Raw genomic sequence first — 26,674 nt, forward strand, 5'->3', positions numbered from 1 at the left:
TATTCCTGGCTGAAAAGTGCCCACACTCTGCCCTGTGAGCCAATGCTCCGTGGCAGGAGGCTGACCCAGAAACAGCTGACTCAGGCAGCTTTTCATCATGAGCATCTCATACACAGCTCAAAACTGTATGCTGTTATATAAAAAATTGTTCCAAAAGTGGGGTTTAGAAAACACATCCATGATTCTTTCAGATTGGAACTTGCAGAAGGATTGCTTTTTCACTTGTTTATTCTGTGCCCAAGATCTAAAAAGGAAAACTATGTAAAAGTGTTGAATCCTACAGCAAATTATACATGGCTGTGGCTTACTTGGTAGGTGAGGTGTAGGGTTTGATGCATTGGTTATATATAGAAAGTTCATTTCCACAGAGAAAGCTGTTGCATTTTAGGAGGACAAACCAACACCTGATGCCAAGTATTCACTTTCCTTGAGCTTTCCTGTTATTCTTGAAATTTAAAAAAAATAAAATTACTTCAAACAACACAAAAGCAAAGCAACACTCCAGGATTCCTCATTCACACAGTAAACGTATCTTTTAATCTGAGAAGTTATTTTTGATGAATCTTCAATTATGCATTCAATTTCCTAGTGTCCCCTAGATTTGACTCAGATAAAACCTCTGTAGCCGCAGGCACATTCTTTGATTCTCTGTGGTTTCTCAGCCTTTCATAAAGAGTAGATTATTCCAGGTCATGAATACAAGGTCTTTACTTTCTCACACTAAATTCTTTAAAACTCTAATGAAAGGGAACCCTTTATAATGGAAAACCAAAGCTATGTTGGATCAATGATTGCCTATAATTTGATGTGTCCTTGGGTGATAGCAGTCAATATCTGGTTAGGTAGATCAAAAGGATTCCATAGAAATTCTACATCTCACCTCTGTCTAGAACTTTTGAAACCAAATATTATAAATTTATAAATTGTTATAATTTTTTTTTTTATTCTGGTCATACTGCTTTGACTTTTTAATTATATGAGAAAATCTTTTGCAACTGTACTGTAATCCACCCACAGTTTTGTGGCATATCTTAATGTGCATTTCAAGTTTGCTCGGTTTCGTTTCTTCTGCCTGCCCTCTTTCTTTACAGACATGACAGATATCTATTACATACATGCCTAGACCATTTTAAAATACAGGTGGTATGCCATCACAATTTTTGTTATATCTCGGTTCTCCTTAAGATGACAAGCATTTTATAAATTCTAAGAGATGTCCAGCACTAAAAATGTACAATATTTTTGTTAATAATTTCAGATTCAGTTGTTTTTTCATTTTCTTAAAATTTAAACAACTGACTAAACAGTTTAAAAGCCTAATTTTCCTTAAAAACTGTGAGCAATTGGCTATGACTATCCTGTATATGTAATGCAATATTTTCTTGTTGAGAGCTCTCTGGTAGATGATTTAGATGATTGGCCAGCACATCTAGACATTTTTTTTGACCTCTTTAGACACTTTGTTGTGATGATTAGATTGCTATGAGTACCCTACAGTCCTTCAGATTTAAAACTCAAAAAAGAAGTCTATGACTTTTGGACAGCAAGTATCAGGCAAATGCTACACTTTTCATTCATCAAGGTGTACAGAAATTTCCGTTTTAAAAAAAGGAAAGCTGTGAAAAAAGAAACCACACCAAAACAAAAAAAAAAAAAAAAAAAAAAAAAAAACAAAAAAAAAACATTTAAAACCATTTGAGGACAAAAAACTGTTTTATTTATTTGTTAACAAGTGCATCCCAACATATGTAGGTCTAGGAAATGTCAGTATCATGTTTTTTTCACTCTTGTCTGGATATTTTCAAAGATGGTCTAGATACAGCTAACAGGAATGTACTAACAGGATTAACAGTTGTGCTACAGTGAGCTTAATTTGATTTTGAGAGATTAGGAAACTTAGTTAGGAATTACCAAAATGTAGACAAAGTTTTTGAAAAAAAGTACTTTTATATACTTTATATACAGTGATAAACTTACCCAAGACTCTTTTTTTCCAATAGTGTCCTATGTCTGGAAACTAGCTTCCATTAGTCATCTGTCTTCCTGATTTCAATTACAGAGAAAATGTCCTTTTTTTCTTTTATACCCTGAACTCCAGCTGCAAGATGTAAAACACCAGATAATACCTGATAAGACTCAAATAACTTTTTTCTTTCTAATAGTTTAAGTTGCTAAATGATTCAGAAAATAAGATGTATTTCACCAAAGAAATAAGCCAGACTTTCAGGCAAAACAAATATTTTTGTCATTATTATGACCACATAGTCCAAAGCCAAGGGACTCAGCCTAACAATTCACTATGAATTAGCTGAGTCTTCCCCAATTTTAAAGTAAAACAAAATAAATAAAAAAATTATAAGCATAATTTTTGTGTAGGCTTAAAATTCTTGTAAGTGGACTTCATATAAGATAAGATTGACAAGATAGAGCTTTTTTTTACTGCAAGAACTTAGCTTAGCCACAGGAAATTATCTTCCAGAGGCTTCATCTCATCTAGTGTTAGCCAGGAATGGAAAAATGGTACCTTTAATGGTGCTTTGAATTGTACTTAAATGTTTCTTATAACAAGACATTTATGCCTTTTCCAGAATTTTTTCATCTTCACTTCATCCCAGTTTTTTTGTCATCATGTTATATAAAAAAACTCCATCAATCCAATCAGCAGACAGTCAATCAAATAATGGCAGAGATTTTCTAATGTAGTGGCACTGGCATGCAAATAACCCCTAGAAAGAAAATATCACTTTTTCCTGGAGCAAAAAAGGGCATTTTTCATCATATTAAGCATTATATATCACACTGGAGAAGCATGATGTTAAAAAACCAGAAGAGCTTACATTGAAGTCAAGAACACTAGTTTTGTTTCTCTTTGGTTTTCTAAGATCAAAAATGATATATGGTAGTCTATTCTTACAATTGTCATGACTTTGTTGTAAAGGCACTCAGCTGATTTTGTTAGTCACACATTTACATTTTGCTGACTTTGTACCTGATCAAAGGGTTAATGGGAAAACCCCATGTAGCTCTAAGTGCAGATATTAAGGAGGACTCCATGGAAAATCCTGGATAAACTTTGACTAAAAGCCTGCTTTCCTTAATTTTACATCATCTGCTCCTGTTGCTGTGACAGTGCTATGGCAGTGTGACAGCTGCTGGGGCACACAAACACCCTGTGGTCTTCTGTCTCTAACTTCCCACTCTACATGGAGTTAAGCCAGGTTTGCAGTCAGCAGCCTTCTCCAATCTTCTCTACACTGCTCACTCGTCTTTGACATCGCTGTGCATGGGTCACTGTCAAGAATGGCAAAAATGAAGGTCAGGTGAAGGAAGGCTCATATAGTTGTACATTTTGCATTGAAGTTGAAATACCTGAAGTTGTTCTGTGCCCCAATGGGGCACTGTGGTAACTCTAGAAGCATTAGACACAGCATTAGAGAGGAAGAGCCTGCTTTACCTTATTGTCTTGTGTTTGCTTTCAGTAGCTTTCAATGGTGTGACAGAATTGAAATTCTTATAAAAAGCTAACTTTTTGTTCATCTGAATTTGAATCAGATGCTTTTACAGGCAAATGGTGTGGTCCTTTGTGGTATTTATTGAGCTTCATGAGGACAACTGTTTGAAGCTACTAAGTATTGTAACGGCTTACACGGTCTCAACTGGCTCAAATTCAAATTAATATAGATGACAACTGTTGTAGCATTAGGTGATATTTTAGAGCAGAAGAATGAAAGCCCTTAGCTAACATATTTAGAGTACTGTCATCCTACAAACAGAGGGATTTGATTGTAATGCACTCTCATCAATTTACTACACTAAGCAATTGATCAGTCTTGGAGAGACTTACTGAGTTGCCTTGGGTCCTACAGAAAATTGATAGCAAAGCCAGATACTGAATTCTGATTTTGTGTGTTGTAGTTCATAATATTCTCACTCAGACCACCTTTCATTTCTTACATGCAATTGAAAATCAATTTTTGAAGCATTAGCTGAGCCATAACTTAATAAATCATCATGAAACCAAGTAAAGCAATGGCTTAACCTCAAAATGTTAACAAATGCTGAGATTGAACCCACAAGTCAAGAAAATCACATTCCATTACTGTGAATAAGTTGAGAACTCCAGAGCATGCTGTTCCTAAAAGAGGTAGAGAGAAAATTTTTATGGGGATTCCCTTCAGTCTCTGGAGAAACCTTCCAATTGCACATTCCCTTATTACCTCCCACAGGTCATTAAACATCTTCTCAGGAATCTGTGTTATGTACAGGGGAAAAACCTGTGTGAAGAACCACATACCTGCCCCATAAAGCAGGGTAGATTCACATTCCAGATGTAAATGGAGGCCCAGAAGAGGGGAAAAATCTGGTGGCTCTTTTGAGCTCACTGTGCCTCTAAGCCTGTGTGCTCAGCTGTACTAAACATTATGTCCTCCCTAGGCAGAAGCCTAACTCAAACCCACAGTCATGCAAACAGGAGTGATACAGTTTCCAGGCTAGAAATTATCTATGTAATAGAGTGGAGAGCTGGTGAGTGAACTTGATCTGTAGTTGCCCCAGAACCTGCAGCAAGAGAAGGTTTCTGTTCTTTCGCTGACCAAAAAAGAGAAAATGCATTCTTCAGGTAAAAAGAGGGGAGAAAAGAGCCAAGCTTAGGACTGAGTTACCATCTTCAGGCTGATTGCTGCTTCTTGAATCATCTATTTCCCTGGTTTTGAGTGTCAGTCAGGAGGGTCAAATAAAGTATTGTGTTTTATCCCTTAACAAATCATGTCCATATAAGTGAGTTTGAATTGGAAGTTCAAATCCAATAGTTTTTTTCCAGATGGTCTTTTACCCTCTGATCAAAATTCAAGAGCAAAAAGAAATGCCATGGCTTTTAGAGGGGAAAGCAAAATTTTATTTTCCAAGTCTCCAGGGAAATTCTACATTTTTGTCTGTCATTCACCTTTTGTTCCACATCACTTTATATAAAGGAAATTTTCTATCCATGAAGTACCTGAAATTCATCAATTTTTCCTCAGTTTTCCTCTAAAATATTTTGTATCTCTCTTCTCACAGACAATCTCTGGGAATTAAACTCTTTTGCATCTCATATCATAAGAGGTGTAAATGTATTTATCACAATTTTGTTTTCTCATCTATAAAACCATGACAGTAGAAACTTTTTGTAAACTTTAAAATTAGATAATATAAAACAATGTATTTCATTATTTTGCAAATCTCAAGGGTTAATATGCAGTTATGAGAAAAATAATGTTGGCAATGTACCCTCAATGTGTTTGCAAACAGCAAGTAGCAGTTTGTAAACACTAAAAAGCAATCTCAATTTGTAGACACCTTTGTTCTGTTAAAGTCAGCATCGCAGTCCTGTGTGCCATGGCAAAACAAGATTTTCAGTTTTCATTCCTTGAGGTTTTTTTTGTTTTGCTACTCCAAAAGAAGCTAGCCCAAGAGTAACTGGAGACATAACAGTTATTTTAAATCAAAGATTTTATAATGTTTATATGTTTCTAATGGAAACAATAGGAACATTTTTATTGTGTTTTCACTTTTATGTTTTGAACATTCCAGCATCAGAACTGCTATTTCTTGATCAGATTCTGTGCCTTTTATATTAGGGAAAAAAGGCTACTTGCTCTTTCTATCCAGTCATGCAGCACCTAATGAGAAGTAGACTGACCTTGGGATATTAACAGGCTCCTTTGGCTTAGAAGTTTAATGCATTTAAGAGTTTGAGAAGACATTATAAATACAGGGTATATTATATGTAACAATTGCTTCTTGAGCATAAGAAAAGGAAAATCTGAGTAAAGTTCCATAGAGAAAACCCCTTTTGGGAAAGGATTGGTCATAAAACAAATAGCCTTCCATGGGTTTAGCCTTGCCTGGAACAACAGACATGCTGTGATAATCTTAGTAAGATTTCTACACCTGAAAAACTTTCCTAGTCCTTGTTTTTTTCCTAGTTCTTGTTTCCCTTGGTGGCTTTTTGAAAGAAGTGACAGTTGATTTTGCAGCAAAGAATATCTTCAGTGTTGACAACACTGTTTATTGTCTCAGTGAAAAGAGAGTGAAATCCTTTTCTCATGAGTATTTGAGCCCTGGGGTCAATGGACTGAATTTCCATTATGGAAATTATAAGTTACTTAAACTTGTTGTAATTTAAGGAAAGCATTTCTTTTGTTTCATTATGTTTTTGCATTTGGCATTCTGATCACTGCACTGATGTCCACACAGTACTTTACCCTTGACTAGCAGAAATCTGGGCAGGCAGTTGACACCTGTGTTGTTTCAATGAGACTGTGTTCTAGTTTGCAAAGCTGGATGCTAAAAGCTGAGAAAATATCAGATCAAAAGGGATTAAACTGATGACCTTTATAGAGTGATTAGACCTTTGCTGAAGTCCAGCATTTTTTAAAATGCAGAATATGATGTTATGCCTTCAACCATAACATAGCAACAATAAATTGCTCATTTAGTGCAAATTGGCCTGAAAATCGATACAAAGTAGTTTTTGATGCACAAATGTGACATTGAAGAAAAGAGTATGAAACTGTCAGAACATAATTATAAGACGAGCTATGAATCCTGTGTTCCTCTGAGAGAGCAGTTGCTTCTCAGTAGGGCAACTCAGAACTTACTGTTCACCAGTGGGAATTAACAGTCCAACCAAGAGGATGTACAATCAAGCAGGCCTTTTCTGATGCCCTTTCAGTTACTTAACTTCCATTTGCGTGGCACTTTGGAATATATGTACAAATACTAAATATTGTTACAGTGCATGAACAGAAACTAAGACTGATGTTTCTATACATTCGTCTGTTCTCAGATGAAATGAATATTGATGACTATGTCAAGCAAAAGATTCTACTGTCTGAAAATATGAGAAATTTTTTTTAGGGTCACCTTTCTTTCCTGTCTTCTCCATGAATCTTGCATCCTTCTTTATATAGTGCTCTAACTAGCAGGAAATATTTCAATGACCCTTTAGGAGACAATTTTGAAAATTTGAAAAATAGAACTTCCAGATTCTAGGTAATATCTCCTTTCCCCCACTTCAGTATAAAGAATTGCCTGGAAATTTTCATGATATGTACTGTGATAAAATAAATAAATAAAATAAATAAATTAAATTAAATTAAATTAAATTAAATTAAATTAAATTAAATTAACAATAAAATAGGGCTGACACTACTTTTCCATTTCAAAACTCCTATACATTTGTGTGAACTAAGCTCTAAGAAAGCAAAGTAAATCCCTTAGTAGGATTTAAGCAGGGAGAGACCTGGTTCTTGGATCCTGTTCATACAGAAACTCAAAATTCATGTCCAAAATCAGTACAATTAAAACTGAAGTTCATATGTGAACAGATACTCATGGACTTTTTAAAATAATGATACCTGCAGGATTAGGCTGTACCAGAGTGGGTATCATGCTTGTATTTTTTTAATTAATATCATTTATGTTTTCCACATGCTAGTTTAGCTTCCCAATCTAATGGGATCTTTTTCTTTATCCTCTGATTCTGATACTCAGTTCCTTACTTCACAAAGTGTTGCTGACTTTATGGGGAGAGAACAGAGCAGCACTGTGGGGTTTTGACTGTCCTGAATCAAGATTGAGGAAATATGGACAAAAGGGATATGTACACAAATCCCTTCTCTATCCCCAGAGATGCATAACTATTACATCGAATAATATTCAGGTATATTCTTGTCTAGGATAATGTATCTTCATTTTCCTTTTGTTCCAATGGCACTGTGCAATCTGCTGGGTGACAAGCCATGAAGCCTTCCTTAGTCTGGTGAGAAACATGCTGCCAGACATGGATGTATAGGCTGTAATACTCAGATTAACTGTTCCTCTTTTCTTTTATTACCCCTCATGCAAGATATTTACCACTACCTGCATCAATATGCCTTTCTTCTATATTTTTCCAATTCTTGATTTTAACTTTAGTGTGGAGTGTTCAACTCCAATCAGATGAATGGTAAAAGACCATGTTGCTATTGTTGTTGTTGTTCCTATTAATAACAGGGATTTGTTTGAAGTGATACTCATAACACATATCTGTCTTCAAATAACAAATCGAAGGGAGTCCCTGACCTCAGAAAATATAGCACACTAAGACAACCAAACAAATATTTCAAGGGGATGGCACAGCCAAAAGGATGCTTGCAGATATCAGTGATTTTCATTATAGTTCACTTGCCATAGAAGTATGGCGAGAGGAAATTTAAAAGTGGACCTGAAAGAAAATTTCTTATAAGCAACACCAGACAGGTGTTGTGTGGAGTAACGCATGAAAGTGATTAGAAGAATTTGCAAAAAAACAGAAAGCAGTGGGAATATCACACAAACTCACAGAATATGCAGAGTTGGAAGAAACCCACAAAGATCACAGAGTCCAACTCCTGACCCTGCACTGAACCACCCCCAAGAGTCACCCCATGTGCCCAAGAGCATTGTCCAAACGCTTCTTGTACTCTGTCAGGCTTGGTGCTGTGACCACCTCCCTGAGGTGCCCAGGAACCCTCTGGGGGAAGAACATTTCAGAGAATGATGGAAGTTTGTGAAGTCAAATTACCAGAGCTTTACTGGTGTTTTTTAAACCTAGGACTTATAAATGGCTCTTTCGCCTGCAGAAGTGGGCAAAACAGCAATTCTTATATGCAACAGTATTATGAAGAAAAACCAGTTCTATAGGTGTTGGTTTGATATATTGAGAAACTTTTCCTCCAAAGGTTACACTGTTGTTGAAAGGCTTTCAGTCACTTATTTTAGAAGCACTGCTGACAAGTTACTTGTGACACAGACAATCCTCTTTTATCATGACAGTAGCATAACATGAGTGGCTGCTTGGTATCAAGTTTAGTAAATGAATGGTCTTCTGCAATACTTTGGTATGAAAAGTGTTCCATTCAGACCAAGACCAAAATATTGCAGTATATTGTCATCCATCTTTTGCACTTTTGGCTGTCTGATTCAGTTGCAAAGAGCAGTTCCAAACTCTTCTACAAACTAATGAATAAGGCTTTCAGAATGTGTTTAATACCTAGACCTCACAAGGGTTTGTGGCATGTCTCAACTGGAATATATAAAGAAAAGTAAAATGTTAAAAATGTATTCAATTAGTACTTTTTTCTCTGTGGGACAATTGCAACAATCTTATAAGAAAATCAAAGCAAAATTTATTATAAAGGCAATTAGGAAATTCAGACTGTCTATTTTAAGTTCAAAAGAAAGGATGTTAATATCATTTATTGAATTTGAATCAGTAATATGTTTGAAAATCTCTTAATTAAGATTATGAGAATACCCGGTTGTAGAAAAGAGACATCTAATATTTTTTTCCAACTTGGGCTGTAGAAAATGAGGTACATGTAACACAGAAAAAGCAAATGCTCAGTTGCTGTCTGTGTAATGGAATGGGTAAGGCATAAATTACTGTGCTAAGAAGTGTGCTCTTTGTGCAGCTTCAACAGATGACAGTGCAGCAGAGAAGAAAGGTGGAACGCTTCATGCTGGGTTAATTGTCGGCATTCTAGTCCTGGTCCTCGTTGTGGCTGCAGCCATCCTCGTGACTGTCTACATGTACCATCATCCAATGTCAGCAGCTAGTCTCTTCTTCATAGAGGTAAGTAAGACAAGAGCAACACTTTGTCACTAGTCCTGTCTCTTGGCTAAGGTTTTTGGAGTCTCCAAAATAGATCTTTCTTAACTGAATCAAAAAGCGTCTTTGTGTTCATAGTGTAATCTTTGAAGAAAAGGAGCTCTCCTAGCAGGGGATATTGTTTTGTTCTTAGCACGTTTGTCACTCCACTCCTTTAGCTACCATTGCTATTACTTCTTTTGCTTGTAGACAGGACATATATCTAAGAGATATATGTCAGATACCACACTACTTCTCTTTCCTGTCCTTCATTTTCCCCACAACAGCATTTTTCCATTGCCTTTCTGTGCACTATCATTTTATTTTAGGACATATAATTTTCCTATAATTTTCCTATGGGAGGAAGAAAAATGTATTCATTCTTAATTCTACAGAAGAGCTGACTTCTAGTAAGTTTTTAGCTGGAAAATTGTATTAGCTTTTCCTTATATCATTTAAATGAATCGTTTTACACTTTGTCTAGAGTGTGGAAAATATTATTTTCACCTAATTTTTAACATCTGTCATTTCTTCTGCTCTTTCTATTAGTGTAGAGAGAAACAGACTCTTTTAGACCATGATTCATCCTACCTATTTGAGACATCCCCTTCAGGATTAGATAAATTGACATTTTTCTCCCTCAAATACAGACAGCTACCTTAGGTGCAGATACCTACATTGCAGATGCTGACATTTAGTCAGTTCAGTTCCGCTATAGACAAAAAAATATGAGAAAGGAAAATTCTCCATAGGCTTTTGTGTCCACAAAAGCCCATGAATACCTACACCTCCTTGTGGTTTCTTTTTTTTTTTTTTTTAACTCAGCAACATTCCTCTGCCTTGTGATAAGTATAGAATTGCTGAACATGAAAGAAAGAGATAACTGTACATAACCCTGCTTGTGGTATTCCCTTACTATGAAGAGCACAGTCACTTACTATTGGACAACAGTGAAGATGCAAAACCACTGGAAGTGTCACTAGGGACATACGTTAGGGATTGCTTAGGTAAAAGCCTGGACCAGGAAGATGTAGACATTTATCCTTAGTGACAGCAATGAGAATTGAAGTGAGACATGAACATGAACAGAATGATTCATCTTTAACATCATATTATAATAAATATTCTTCCTAGATAGAATAGTAGTGACAGAAATCAGAATGAACTGTTTATCAGTATTCCTGTTCTAGTAACGTAACTGTGCAGAATCCATATAACACATAGTTTTTTCTCATGTTTATGCAACATTTCAAGCCAGTTCACTGTTGATATAGACAAACAGAATTCCACTGAAGTTGTTGTATGAAAGAGAAGGTTTTGTCCCTTTCTTTTTTTCACACACTAATTAAATTTATATGGATAGAATTTCTATTATTTCACTCTACTAAAAGCAAATTTCTTATCTGTCATGGTGTGATAGAAAAGGCTAAGTAAATGGCAACACTACTTTTTAACAAGAGAAGAATTCCAAATTACAATGCACATTTTTTGTTTGTTTATCTGTTTTAAACGTAGTAAGGGCATGTTAATTTATTTCTTTCATTGATATCATACTCATCATGCAAACAGAGGTATCTTATTCAGTGTTGTTAGACTCATTCCACTGTATCTAATCCTTAGGTGCCATTAATCAATCTATTAATCTATATTAGTCACAGCTAACATGTCTTTCAGTAAGCAATTCCTTTATAATAAATAGAAAAACATCATCTTTCTGTATAAAATAAAGGAGAAGTCAAAATAAAATTTATTCAAAACAGGGTATAACCTACATTCTCCTTTGGTTACTAGGATAATTGTGGTACTTGTGAAGGGTCAGCATTAGCAAGAATTGTAAAAAGTACTAGTGATGAAGGGGTGGCCTTTCCCTGTGAGTGGTGAAAATACTGATGTAGTGGGAAAATCACAAATGATTAAATAGGGGATGACCGTACTTCAGAATGCTTACACAATTTTCAAAACTTTAAACCATTTTTGGTATCATAAGTCAAAAGAACAAGGTAATCCATTCTAGAAATCAATTTGCTTTTAATAAGTTTAATAATTAAATTTTCAAACAAAAAAGTTGTTTGATCAATTAAAAAAATAATAAGTATAAAGTAATATTCGTGTATTCATTTAATCCATATCATTTACATGTTTCCAATGCAAAGAAGAAAATATCTTCTCAAACTTGCCCTTTGAAAATGAAGTTCAAAAAATAATCAGGCAAAACTGGTGTTAATAGGTCAGTGTTACAAGAAATAATTCTTTATTACTTTTGTGCAATTGAAAAATATTTGAGTAAACTGTTACAGATAACATGATAGCCCACAAAGCACAGGAGACAAACTACATTATTTATGGGAAATGAAGGAAATATGGATATGATGTTGCCAATCTAGGAAGAGCTCAAGAGGTTTGCCATGGGCTTGGTCATGAAATAAAAACAAGCACATAAATATTTCAGAAAATAATACTGTTTCCTATGAGTCTCTTGATTCATAAGCGCATTGCACAGTTAAAACCAGATGTGACAGATGGACAGGCATCTCCCTCCTGCAGATGTCTAAAAAATTACAAGTACACTTTAGTCTGCCATCAAGTCTTCAAGCCAAATCAAGATCCACATCAGTTTATCTATCATTAGTAATTAATATAACTCTAAGGCTGGCCAAAAGAAGGAACAGGAACCTGGCACATTTGTGTTTACTTTTAAAGAAGTTACTTGATGGAGGCATCCATATAGACATCAAACATAGCACTCATTAAAATCTCTAATATAATTAATAGAGAAACTTCTTTTTACATTGAAGATACTGTCACTACTTGGTAGGTAAAATGCCATTTTCAAATAGATTTTGTTGGGTTTTTTTAGGTTTAGGGCTGTGTAAAGAATTTTTAGTAGATTAGTTTTATAGTCATGAGTGGCTATTGAGTAAAGAACAGTGTAATAAACTGATCCTGTATCTGAGGCTTTAAGTCTCTTTCTTCCTTGTGCTCTCTGCAGATATCACCCAATATTCACTTACCTCCTCACTCAGGTTCTCACAAAGCTCATCTCAAATCCAACTCATGTTTGTCATGAAGTAAGCTCTCCCAGATAAGAATAAATACACCCACACTTTGTGCTGTTTACCCTTGCACTGATAAAGGCAATCTCTTGTGGCACCTCTGAACACCATTAAATGATATCCTGAGTGCAGGATAGTTGGTTTAAATAAACAATACACAAAAGCCAAGAAAAATACCATTTATTACAAAAGCTATAGAACACAGGAACATTATTCTATTACTTTATTTTACCTTTTAAGTCTGAAGAAAATGATTCCCTAGGGGGTTTTATTCATGCCTGTTGAGCCGAACACACATAAGCAGCCCCACCAGGAATAAAAAAAGCTATTTTGAACAAAGAGTGTGAGAAGTCTTAAAGTGACATTCAATTTGCCTATGGTAGTGCACAATTTTAAAATACCATCCAAATAATTCAATGCATTTTCAAAAATATTCTACTTTTCATGATGTGTATAGAAGACTCAAATCAAAATGCAGTTTTCCTATTTCTTCCAGACTCTACATTATGTAAGATGTGTTTCATTGTTGAAGTTGGACACTTCTCTGGTGGCCCAAAGACTGAATGAATTATCAGCTTTTAAAGTCAAGGGAGCTTAAGTCAAAGTTCCAATGAATGCAAGCCCTTCCTAAGAGCTAAGAGTAAATATTGACAAAAGATTAGCCTGAAGAGTGACAGAAGAGATGTTGCATGCCTTGGTTTCTTATTTACTTATCGTTACCTTGCAGTATTTCCTCTCCACTAAATTTTATTTAGTTGCCAATGGTTTCCTCTCTTTAATTGCATTACATACTCTTACCTTGAGGAATCCTGTGCTCTTGATTATACTTTGAGCTGATTTGGACTGATTTTTGTAAAGTAGGATACATGTCAAATATGCTCTTCATGACTTTCTCGACAAAGTTTATGTTAGAAATCTATCTATGACATACAGCACTGCACACTAGCTATAGCACAATTAAGTGATTAATGGATTGATTGATTGATTTACTAATTTATGTAGTACACTTGTATACAGGATGTGAGATTTGATAGCCAATAAGCCAATCATGAGGTCCTTGATGTCATGGATTGCATACCTGTGATATAAGTCACAGCATATGCTATCTAGAGGTCCAGAGCTCAATGTAAAGAGGAGTAAAGAAATTCCCAGCTGAGCCAGATTTGCTCAGATTTCAATGACCTATGGGCTAAATTGAAGCTTTAGTTTTATATGCTAATTCTTCCCTTCTTTTCCCCTCACATTCTTTCTTTTCCCTGTATTTTTAATCTCTAATTATTTAGATGTGTGTTTGAACATGGCTGTTAAGAGCAATTAATGTCAAGGAAACATTTAGCAAACTGAAAAATGAGGTATAAGTCTGACTACATTTATTCAGTTGTCTTTTGCATGTTTGCATGCAGTTATCTGTGGACAGAAGGGCTGCATAATGCAAGAAGTTTTCACTTGCAGACTTTGTGATTTTATTCTCTTTCTTCCTTTCTTAAATTGTGATCCAAAGTCCTTTTGAGGCTTGAAATTTACCTCAGTTGTCATCACAGTGTTCTGCTTTGGAGATCAAAGGCAATATGATCTGTCCACAGCTAAGGAAGTGAAAGCCGGTGGGATGGGTCCTGTGCCTGGAGTGCCCTGTTGGATGGTTACAGGCTCTTCAGGAGGGACAGGCAGGGCAGGAGAGGTGGAGGGGTGGCACTGTGTGCGATAGAAGGGGTAGAATGTATGGAGCTCACAGCTGGCAGTGGCACAGGTGAGAGCCCATAAGAATCAAGGGACCAACAAATAATGCAGATGCCATCGTGGGAGTCCACTACAGACCTTTGGGACAAGACAATGATGAATTGTTCTTTGAGGAACAAAGAGACTCTTCCAAGTCAACTGCCTTTGTCCTTATGGGACACTTCAACTTGCCAGAAACTTACTGGGAACATCACACAGCTGGTACAACCCGGGCCAGAAGTTCCCTAAAAACCTGAATGACAACTTTACAGAACAGGCTTGGAAAGATGTTGATCTTGATCTACTCCTTGATCTACTCCTTGTCAACAGGGTGGATCTTGTGAGCAAGTGGAGATTGGAAGCCATCTTGGCCACAATGACCACAAAGTGATTGAGTTTGAAATCTCTGTTAACAGAATAGAGAACAGAACAGAAAAATGCAAAAACCTTGACTATGGACCTGAGGAGAGCAGACCTCAGGCTGCTCAGGGAATTAGTGAGTAAGATACCTTGGGGAAAAAGTTTTTGCAGGTGCTGGGGTCCATCAGCACTGGTCTCTTTTTAAACATCACCTCCTAAGTGCTCAGGCAACTCCCAAATGTCAGAAGTCAAGCAAGTGAGGCGAAGGTCATCTTGGTTGAGCAGGAATCTTCTCTTAAAAATAAGGAGGAAAAGGAAGATATATGCCCAGTGGAAGCCAGGTCAGGTGACGTGGGAAAAACACAGAGTCTCTGCTGGCTGCTGTAGGGAGAAAATTCATGTGTCCAAAGCTCAGCATGGCAGAGTTGTGGGGGACAATAAAAAGAGTTTTTTCAAATATGTTAATATTAAGCAGTGTAAAAACAACATTGTCCAATTACAGGATGAGGATGGTCTCCTCACAAACACAGACAGAGACAAGGCAGAGGTGTTCAACACATTCTTTGCCTCTGCCTTCAACAAAGATGATGGACCAAGGGTGCCCTGAGCTGGAGGACCATGACTACAAGAGTGATCCACTCCCAGTCAACCCTGAAATTGTGCAGGATCTGCTGCTCCAGCTTGATCCCTACAGATCTGCAGGGCCTGGTTGGATTCATGCAGGAATTGTCAAAGAGCTGGATGATGCTCCATAGAAAGTTGAACCTGAACCAGCAGTGCCCTGGCAGCCAGGAGGGCCAACCCTGTCCTGGGGGGCATCAGGTACAGCTTGGCCAGCTGGGCAAGGGAGGGATTGTCCTGCTCTGTTCTGCACTGGGACAGCCTCAGCTCGAGTGCTGGGGGCAGTTTTGGGTGCCAAAATGTAATAAAAATATTTATTAGAGTCCAAAGGAGGGCAACAAAGATGATGGCTGAGGCCACTTGATCTGTTCAGCCTGGAGGAGACTGAGGGGAGACCTCATTGGAGTCCACAACTTCCTCATGAGGGGAAGAGGAGGGTCAGGCACTGATCTCTTCTCTGTGGTGACAGTGACAGAACCTGAGGGAATGGCCTGAGGTTGTGCCAGGTGAGGTTTAGGTTGGAAGAGGTTCTTCCCCCAGAGGGTGGCTGAGCACTGGAACAGCTCCCCAGGGAAGTGGTCACAGCAGCAAGCCAGACAGAGCCCAGGGAGAATTTGGCAATACTCACAGGGGACTCCTGGGGATGATGCTGTGCAGCACTGGGACCCAAGGGCCCTTGTGAGTCCCTTCCAACTCAGCAGATTCTGTGATTCTGTGATATGAATGTAAGGACTGAAACACTGGGATGTCTCTTCCCAGATGGACACAACAATACATTGCCAAGCATGTCTACAGGAGGCTTGACAAGAGATTAATGACATTTTACTTTGGCGATTCTCTGGGGACAAAGAATTTTAAGGAGTCTATAATGACATTATTTCAAATTAGGACTTCTTAACCTCAGGCAAAAGAGCCTTTCTCTTCTATTCACCTTATAGTTACAAAAGTTATTAACATATGTTAATGTTAATAACTTCAAAGCTGTAAGAATATGAATGAATTCAGAGCTTATGTATTAGTGGCTGTGTATGTATTACTAGTAGTTAATATGTCACACACTGAAGAGCAGTGTGTGTGTTTGTGGTTAAAAATTAACATTCTTTTAAGTTAAGATCCTATTTTGAAGGTCACACCTTTTGCCTTCATGTTCCCAGCCTCCTTGGAGGTATGTCAGAGCTTTATTTTGCCGGTTCAGCTGCTTAGAAACATACGTGTACACTTACATCACACACATATACATACCTATGTCTTTTTTTGTTGTTTGTTTATTTATTGTTTAATATGGCTAATTTCAGGAATCTGTTTAAGTGGCCACACAGAGAGTTGAACTGGTGCTATCGAGCCAGGGAGTGACCTTCAGGAAAAAGACAAGGAGGGAGGAAGAAACGGCTGCAGATCTTCAGCAAATACATAATTGTGTGTGATCAGAGCATGGAGAATGCACTTTGACTCCTCTTGATTCAACTTATGTCCTTGATTTAACTTAAATTATGTATTTGCTAGTAAATTAAATAAGGTTGGGACTGATTTTTAGCATAAAGACCTACCAGCATGAAAGAATCTGCATTCCTGTCATTTAACTCTGCCTCACTTCAAGCTGACAGTATGTAGACTCTTAGCATGAACTGAGGATGATTTCTAGATACTGAGCCCTAGCTGGGGTGGTCTGAGAAATAACTTATTATTGGGGTTTTTTTTAATGATGGGCTGTATAGGGGATTGTATCTGAAAGCATTCACTGGCATGCACATCTAGCAGTAGATTTTCTTCAGATTTTAAACTTCTGCTCATCCCCCTGTCTGCTTAGTGGAAGAAAATAATATGAGAAAATAGTTAAAAATGCTAGAGTTCTTGGTATTTCAGAACTCAGAAAATAAATGGTCATTTCTGGGTCACCATTTTACTTCTCTGCTTGTAACAGCACACCACAAATAAGAGCCAGATTTAACATCCAGCCATGTTTTCCATGTACCATTTCTAGGTTTCTGCATTAATGTCACAAATGCAGTGTTTGTCTTCAAACAAACAAAAAGTAAATAGGAAACAGATTTAAAGAAAAAGAAGGGTTTTTGTAAAAAGAATGAGATCCTCAGCTAAGCCAGCTGATGGAGCACACACAGCTTTGCTGTTTTCTTCTGGGATATGGGCCATTGTTTTTTATAGGAGATAATGCTTTTAGTTTAAAATAGGCTTAACATGGTCATCAAGTAGCTTTTGTACAGATGTTCAGGCTGAATTGGGTTTCATTAAGATGATGATTAAAGAGAAAAGAACAGGTATCATTCTTCTGTTCTTTCAAAGTCCTGCAGTATCCTGGCATTTGGAGTATTGTTATTGATCTCACTGTCATTGCCTAGTACTGATAGTAAAGTTATTTTTCCAAAGCTTATCCAGCTCAGCAGGAACCATCAGTCCAGCAAGGGAAACCTAAATCGACCACCAGGGAGAAGCACTAAAATAAATAATCAACACTGACAATAAAAGTCAAAGGTGTAGAGGAAAGAGGTATTCTGTTTCTCGTCCTTCAGCAGCCAGCTCCTCAGTTGAACACAAGACTGCAAAAAAGGTTATAGAGATGGTTTAAATCACAAAAAGATACGTTAAACAAGTCCTTCTATCAAAAAGAAAAATAAATGAAGCCTGAAAATGGCTCTACTAAATCTTAAGTCAGAAGCAATCCTTGTTTGAGAACAGTTTCTTCAAAATAGAATTTAACATGGTATCAGGCAATTGTTTTTTTCTTATTCCTGGGAATATATATCAGAAATATAGTTTCAGATATTTGTAGCCTCATCCACTTCTAACTGTGATTTGTCAAAGAAATTGAGTATTTCTAGAAGACATTAAAGACTAATGCACAAATTTCAGATAACTTTAAGCACAAAAATACATTTTATGGTCAAGGCAATTGTTAACAGAAAGATCTTCTCACAAGAAACCAAAGCCCCTGACTATTGAGGCAGATTAATGCTGGACAAGTACTTGGACTAATGAGTTTTGAATAATATCAAATGCACATTTATTCATTTAGTAACACCTTAGTTTTGTTCCCTTTTTCTTAATCTATTTTAGTAAATCATAACAGTTTTTCTGAAGTTTTGACAGTAAATCCAGAATTTTGATAACTCCATATTTGCATATTTCCAAATCATCAGGGTTAAGTAGGCCTTCTTGACCAAGTGTGGTTAAAGAATACAGCTTTTAATAGATTTCAATGTGGCTATACTTCTGAATTAGACAAAGAAATTGACATTGGTGGAAATGTAAGATGCAGCCCTTCAGTAAACACAGTGAACCAGTCCTCTGGAAGTTTGAAAGATTGAAATATAGAAAAAAAATCAATACATAGAGGGGACAAAGTTGTGCCAGACCATTCAGTCTAAAAGGTAGTCAATAACTTCAGCTTTTGTCTAGTTCAGTGCTAAATCAAGTTTACTAGGGAGCTCTGGAGAGTCAAGACTTTGAAAGATTGACCTTTTCATGTTATGTCAAGTATTTATATTCTGTATACTCAGTATACTCAGGAATGAAGAGCTGATGCATGCACAAGCACTCTTGGATTTTATGCTGGTTGAAATATACAAAGAAACTTTTGACTGTTTTAGAAATCTTTCAGAACAAAATGTGTGTGCCAGGGTTGAGATGACAGAGGGGCAAATATTTCATTACTGTTTTCCTTTACTGCTCTTCTGACATTGCAGATCTGTACAGAATTGTTCTCATTCCATTTTTGTGTATTCAGGGAAATATAGACTGAGGATGGGATGGTGATAATAGAGGCTAGGATTCAAGAATATCAAATATGTAATACCTGTTGCCAAGTTTCTTTGGTCCATCACTGGTAGTAACTTGTTTTCACACAGATGTATGAAAGGAAATGTAAAAGCTTAAAATTGCTGCAGCTAACAAAATATATATTATTACAATTGCTTTTGCTAAATTACCATCTTAGAAGAGAAATGTTAAATTGCATACATTTTAGAAATAATATCAGCACCAAAAACTCTCAGAAGCAGGGCATCAGTCTTCAGACACAGGTATTTCAACACAACTGTCCACAACTGTCCATCCTCCTGTAACTGATCTTGTAGTACTGGTTACTGTTCAGCAGGAAATAAGATGGTCTACAGCTAGCAACCCTAAAAAAATCATCAACTGTTAACAATGGAAACCATGTTCAGATCATAACAACTGAGTTTTATTTAGACTATATTCAATTAACTGCACACAGATATGTATCAAACCCTTTTTTTTAACATGTCTAAATGAGATCATATTATTTTCATGGATAAGTGGGGCCCTATATAATCCCTGCTATTCAAAGATGTCAAAAGAAGAAACTGATCAAAAAGAAGAATATACTTGGAAATCTTTTCTTGCAACCAGAGTGAGAAGTTATTTCAGTTTCTACCCTTTAGTTTTAATAAGTGGAATCCCCTCTGATTTTCCCACAGAAGAAAAATGGTATAAATTCTGTCTCTTCTGCAACATGGATATAAATATACTTATTTTAGTCTTTGTATTGCTGCAGGAAGTCAAACATCCTGCACAGACACCAGCAGTGGTGTAGACAGACATAATGTAGGAAACATGAAAGGTAGACCTCACTTTCCATGGGTTATCCAACCGCTGGATTTTTTTTCCTTTTATCTTACTGATCTTCAATAGGAATTAACTTTTTTAATACATACCATAAATTACTTTCATGCATCTCAACATATTTCTTCTGCATCCTGGTCATGTGGGGTCACAAGTGCTTTTCTCTCAACTTCATTGCTTAAAATAGTGAACTCAAGGAAGCTTCAAAATATGAAAAAAAAAAAATGCTAGTCCTGTTTTCCTGCTTTTTAATACCCTGAAAGGAAGGAGTTACAACTCTCCAGCCACAGCTCAGAGGATTTCCTTTATGTGTTCTGATTCCAGAGGAAAAAACCTATTTTTGCCTAATAAAATTGATAATTATTTAATTAGGTACCCAGTTTGCTTTGGGTTTGGGTTTGGTGGGGTTTTTTGGTGTGTTTTGTTTGGTTGGTTTGTTTGGGGGTAGGGTTTTTTTCTGTTTTTTAAATAGTCTTCCCAGAGAAAAAATAGGAGGAGTACATTAAGTATTTCCTGAGCTGCTTCAGTAAATTAAGGAACTTTGTATCTCCCAATAGCTATCAACTTACTTTAGTTTTTTTCAGTTAAAGCTGAAGTATTTTTACAACTTTCAAGAGGTTACGTAAGGTAATGAATTGATAGTTTGTCACTGCTCTCTTTTAAAACTGTCAACACGCACATAATGAAGCTGAAATTAAACAATCACTATAAAAGGAAAATCTCACCTCAGACGTGACAAGAAACCACAGAAAACTGTAACTGCAATATTAGGAGATGACCTTCAAGTCTTTTGCTTTATTTCTGGAAAAACAACTCATATTTATGTCTTATGGCTTGTATCATTAAAATTGATACACATCTGTTCCATAACTAATCATCTGGAAAGCCAATTAGAAAGAGTAGTACAAAATGGTAAATTTAGTATCTATCATCAATGTAGCAATGAAGTAGTAAGTAATCATAGGTACACCTTAAAATTAAATTGGGAAGCAACTTAGCATATTAAAACCCAGCTCATCCTTAGAGTCACCATTTGATACTGTTTCCAGTTATTCTTTCCTGCTAGTTTTCCAGTGGCTTTTCCTTTTCCCTTTTCATTAGAGACCTCTCCAGCAAATTGCTTTCTCATTTGTACCAGTGTAAATCTGAAATAAACCCTTTACATTTGATTGCATTATTCTTGATTTACTTTAGTGAGCCTGAGAACAAAATATGACCCTTTTTCTTTAGCAGTAACCACACTGTCCTTCTTAATTTTGGAAACACATAGAATCAAGCTTGGGTAGAAAAAACTCTCCAAGTTTTGAATAGACTAAGTTTTCTGGCTAGGAAGAGACATCCATTAAAGAAGACAATGTTCTATTTTGTAGGAAGGTGCTGCACTGAAAAGTCTGGTATTTTAAATTGCCTGCCAAACAGAATTTAACTCTGAATGCCTCAAAAGTAACTTGACAGTGCAACGAGAGGAAAAGGAAGCAGTTGCTTTTATGAGGTATCTTCCTGAAAATGGTCACTGAGGAAGACTTTGTGCTGAACCTGCAGTCAACTGTGTGGTTTGTTGGGAACAAGATCCACTGACACTTCAAGATTCCTTTAGTGAGTCCTGCCCAACAGTGCCATGAGTCCCAGCAAAACAACATGGCTGTGGCTATGCTACAGCCACCAACAACACCCCTCAGCAGCATGAAGTCTCCTTTGTGACTGAAAGGAAATAAAAATGGGGTATTACAGATACAGAAAATCAAATGCAGTGTTTATATTCAGAATAAAGATCATAAAGTAAAATTATTTCACTTTTGAGCTGTCAATGAAAATATAGGCTGTAACTTGTTTTCATTGATTCTCCTCTCATTTTCCTGCAATGTTTCTATATAAGTTGTTGTATATTCTAGCCCTCCTTCCAAGCAGATTTTAACTCTTGTCAGTAAATAGAAATAAATCAGTATATTTAGAAGATAAAATTTTCAATAGGGAAAAATCTTATTAGGAAAGATTTTTCTTCTCACTGACTCTATGAAGGAGTTTCCCTATTTTCCTCAGAGTGGTCACCCAAAATCTGAGCCTTACCTGACATTAATTCATTTGAGAATAAAGATTGTTTAAAGCACTTTTCCTGCCTAGAGATATCATAATAATACAGGAACTGTTTTATCTGCCCTATAAAATAACTGTTTACTTTCTCTGTTTATTAACTGTTTTTAAAGCAGGCACCCAAGATACTAGTGGCAACTGGTTAGGACTTCTTAAGGATCTTGTACCCAAAGTTCTTAAGAGTTTAAATTAAAACATTGCTTCTATTTGAACCATCAAAGTAAACTACTCAAGTAGAAATTATGGCACTTGAAATAGGAAGTCATTATTTTGAGAGTCCTGCATAAGCATGCCAGAATTTTATCCTAAATATTTTTTTATTAAAGTTCCTGTAATCTCTGCCACATATTTTCCCATAGCATAGAGTATATTAGAAAATTCCTATGCAGAACTAGAAAGGAAGGGTATTGGACAGATTGTTAGAGGTTAGTGGAGCACCAGTTCTTTATGTGACAAATCCAATAATCAACCATTTTAGACAGGAGCTATTTCATCCTCTTCATTGCTAAGAGTAGTGGTAATTGTTTATGTGTTTGAGAACAGTCATCCCTTATAAATTTAAAAAGAGGTATTATTTCCTCTGACTTTTGCTGCTGCTGAAGTGTGCCTTTCTATTCCTGTAATAACTACAGGGGGTGTGGTTTAGTATGACAGGTCAAAATTGCAGGATATTGTTAGATCTTTTTATTAACAATTTATTGTAGTACCCTTCATAAAAGTTTATTTTATTATTACTCTTGTAGCGACGTCCAAGCAGATGGCCAGCAATGAAATTCAGAAGAGGCTCTGGACATCCTGCCTATGCTGAGGTGGAACCAGTGGGAGAAAAAGAAGGGTTCATCGTATCAGAGCAGTGCTAAAATTTCTGGGACAGAACACCAGTACTGGCCTACAGGTGTAAGACATTCATTTTGCCTCTCTTTAAAGAAAAGGAGCCCTAAGCTGCTGTAGCCTGATAGAAAGAAGATTCTGGATAAACTTTGTCCAAGAAGAAAAACTATCTGAGATACCAGATTACTACTGCACAGTAGTTTTTGTTAGTGGACTGAGACACAATGGTTCATGCAGAACACTTGTCAGTGGACACCTACAGTATCAGAACTATGGCACAAGTGCCATGTTAATTGCTTTAGGTGTGGGGATGCACAGTAATCAGAAATATAATAAAGCTTTGGTGCACAAGGGTGTTGCCCTTTGGTTCAAGTCTTCTTCTCTATTATCTCAAAGATTGAGGAAAAAATCTATACCATTTCAGTGCAAAGGGCATTGATCACAGTGTGACTGAGAAAAGTATCTTAAGACAGGTAAAGAAGAAAAGGAATTTTCCAACACTTATATAAACAGATGTGAAATACATTTTTCAATTCTAAATTGACCTGCCAACCTGAGTGAGTCACAATGTAAATGCTTTCCAGGAATAATACAATGTTTCTTGTACGTTGCTGATTACTAGGCTGCTAAACAACTCATGATATGCAGATTGGTAAAAACTGAAGACAACAGAGAATTTTCATGATGGTGGAATTATTTCATGGGAGTTCACAATGACGTTTGGCTGATCTTTGATTTCAGTGTTCACTAAAAAATGAATTATCATATTTGTATTAAGGTGTATTTTTCATTTCTCAACAGTAGGTTGAATTAAAGGCAACAGATCCTTTTAGCTGCCAGAGAGCTTATGGACCATTTCTTAGGCAATGGGGTAAGAAAACTAAGATTTAAAATAAATGGGTTTCTATTCTTTGCCATTTCATTGTAAGTCCTTACAAAGAAGCACCATAGACTTCAATGCACCCCTTCCAGAGATTCAGATACAAGTGTTATTGAACCCTGCTGATTCATACAGTGGTTTTGTTTAATGCACATAGTAGTTGCATAAATATATATATAAATATATTTTTTTTTATAGCTAACACAAGGCAGGTTCTTGTGACTGTTAAGACTGCATTTTTGTCATCCAGACAAAGGAAATGAATTGCATTACTGCATATTTCCACTGAGTTGTAAAATAATCCTTAATATTAGAATATTTTTATGTTGTGTAGGGAAGGTGGTTCATGTAGTTGCAGTCCATAAACTTTCTGCCTATTGGAACCATTCTTTCTATAAAATTGACCCTTTCCCTCCCTGCACAGGGAAAGACAACACTATAAATTCACACCATCAAAAACAGTTACTCCTTTCAGGGAAGGGGTTAATATACATGGAGACTCAGAGCTTCCCTGAGGAGTGGAAACCTAAATGATTTGATGATCTGGGCCTGAGGTATTGAAACATAAAATTCAGGTACTGCATGTATGTTTCATAGCAGTCATTTACTATCAATTTTTTTACATACTGTGCAAGGCACTTGAATGATTTTTAAGTGAGGTATACAACATTTGTGGTTTTGGATTTTGAGCAGTTTAAAAAAAGTTGTAGATACCACCTTAATAGTACAGTTACTTACATTTCTTGATGCTTGTATGGCCTAAATTTGATTACTTAATGCTGTTAAAGAAAAAAAAAAAAGCAAACAAACATGATTTTTGTTATTTTGTTCAGTAAATACTACAATACTGTATTTTCTGTATTCTTTTGTTTTGGGTAACACATTTTTATTTTCATCTGGTTTGAATCATCTAGCATGAGATTGAAACTGTTCAAAAACTAACTGATATTAATCTGAAGGTACTAACAAACACATTGTCTTGAAGCCTGGTTAAAAACCTGTGGCAAGTAGTCATTTCCATTTGTGTGGGTCTGCTGAGCCCTTTTTCGAATAGGCTGGGTTTAAATTTTCAGGCTCTGATAGCAATAACCAAATGTATGCACATATATATGGTGACACTCATTTTTATTAAATAAAAAGGTATCAGTGCACATCATGTAGGAATGTATTTGGTGTGCAATAATTATCATCAATTTTTCTGGGAGTCTTGGAAGGTATCAGCTGGGGTTCATTCCAAAAGAAGCAATTGTACAGCTTCTGGAATCCTGTTTGAAATAATTTTTATTTCAGAGAACATCTTTGCAAATTATACTAAGAATTTGCAAAAATCCACGTAGTACTGCAATAAGTTCAAAGTATATTTCATATAAGTAAAGAAGATTTATATTATTATGGGTTTACAGGTCTGCTTTTCATTTTATTCACTCCTATTTTTACCCAGATACGTGTCACACATTGGAGCTGACAGAGTATTTGTGATATGATTAGACAAATATGTCAACAGTTTTAAAATATGATATTTTGATTACTTTTAGTTTAAGGCCCCTTCACAGCTTAAGAATGTTTGTTAGTATTTGCAGACTAACTTACGTTATACTACTTCATAAAATAATAGCAGTTATTTGTTTCATTTTTATCCCCCTCATGTACTTAGGTGGGAGATTTCACTGGTCTGCAGGGAGCATCATAGAATACTTCTTCAGATTTTTGCCATGATGTTATATACTCTGGATTATAACATGAGGTGTTGCTGGGTTTATTTAATAAGATTGATAGGCATATGCTTATGTCTGATAAGAACTGCTATCTGAAGAGAAAATCTCCTGCATACTAATGGATGTATAGTGTCTCATTGGTGTCTGCTCTGATATATTCTGTGGTATGTTCTATTTATCCCAGTAGGCAAAAGTTAATTAAGTAATCTGTTGCTGTTTTGTAATTCCATCTGGTTTTCTAATTTTTTAATAATTAAAATTGCCACATTAAAAATTATACAAACATTAATCTAGAGGTCTGATAAAATATTGAGATTAACTGAGAACCCTATTCTTATATTTTTATAAAGCAGCAGGTTTAACTGATCCAGACCAAAAAAAATGTCATATAGCCCTCTCTCAGAAATCCAGGTGAAATGTTTTCCAACAATTCATAAATTTTCATCCAAATGTCTGAAACAGTGGTTTCACTAGCATTCCCAGTGGTTCTTCATTTGAATCTTACTCAGAAAAATGCTTGTTTACAGAGTCATTTATCCAAACAGTTATTTTAACTCTTAAACTTCCCTATGAATTTATTTATCTAATACTATTTAATTATTGCAAGATCTGTCACATTTTTTCTTATTATTTTCCATTTTAGTATCAACTGTTCCATAATGCCTAACACTCTCAGTGCTCTGCTTCAGCTCTTCCTCCTCCACAGAGATAAAGGAAAATTTGAATTCTAAGGACTCAAGACATATTACTAAGTAGCTTTCAAATCTCATTGAGATGAAACATTAAATCAGATATACATATAAATGTGTGTGTGTGTGTGTGTGTGTGTGTGTGTGTGTGTGTGTGTGTGTGTGTGATTGATTGATATATAGGTATCACCACACACAGAAATTATTGGAAAAAAAGACCCTAGCATTTCCAAAGTTGTATTCATATATTAAGAAATTGTGGAACTGCTGAAGTGGAATTGTAATTTAATTTACATGTGCATACTTATAATGATGTGATTATTTATTTGCTTTCTGCAATACATCCCATGATGTATTGGAATAAGAGAACACAGATTTTCACAAGAAACACCTATTTTGTATTTTTCTCCCCTTTGCTCAACTTTTGTTGTATTTTGTTGCATACCATCCAAAGGCTTTTCAGAAAACAT

At 36.0% G+C, this 26,674-nt stretch overlaps 1 protein-coding gene across 1 annotated transcript in view; it reads left to right on the forward strand.

Moving 5' to 3' along the window:
• PLXDC2 (plexin domain containing 2) overlaps positions 1 to 24,956 on the forward strand; it is a 248,006-nt gene extending 223,050 nt beyond the window's left edge. Inside the window, exons 13-14 of the mRNA XM_021530357.3 lie at positions 9,474 to 9,634; positions 22,833 to 24,956. Of these exons, the coding sequence (XP_021386032.2) occupies positions 9,474 to 9,634; positions 22,833 to 22,949 (278 nt within the window). The 3' untranslated portion in view covers positions 22,950 to 24,956. The remainder of the gene's footprint in view (positions 1 to 9,473; positions 9,635 to 22,832) is intronic.
• The last annotated feature ends 1,718 nt before the right edge of the window (positions 24,957 to 26,674 follow it).

This window comes from Lonchura striata, chromosome 1, assembly GCF_046129695.1.
Source record: "Lonchura striata isolate bLonStr1 chromosome 1, bLonStr1.mat, whole genome shotgun sequence".
Classification (NCBI taxonomy): domain Eukaryota; kingdom Metazoa; phylum Chordata; class Aves; order Passeriformes; family Estrildidae; genus Lonchura; species Lonchura striata.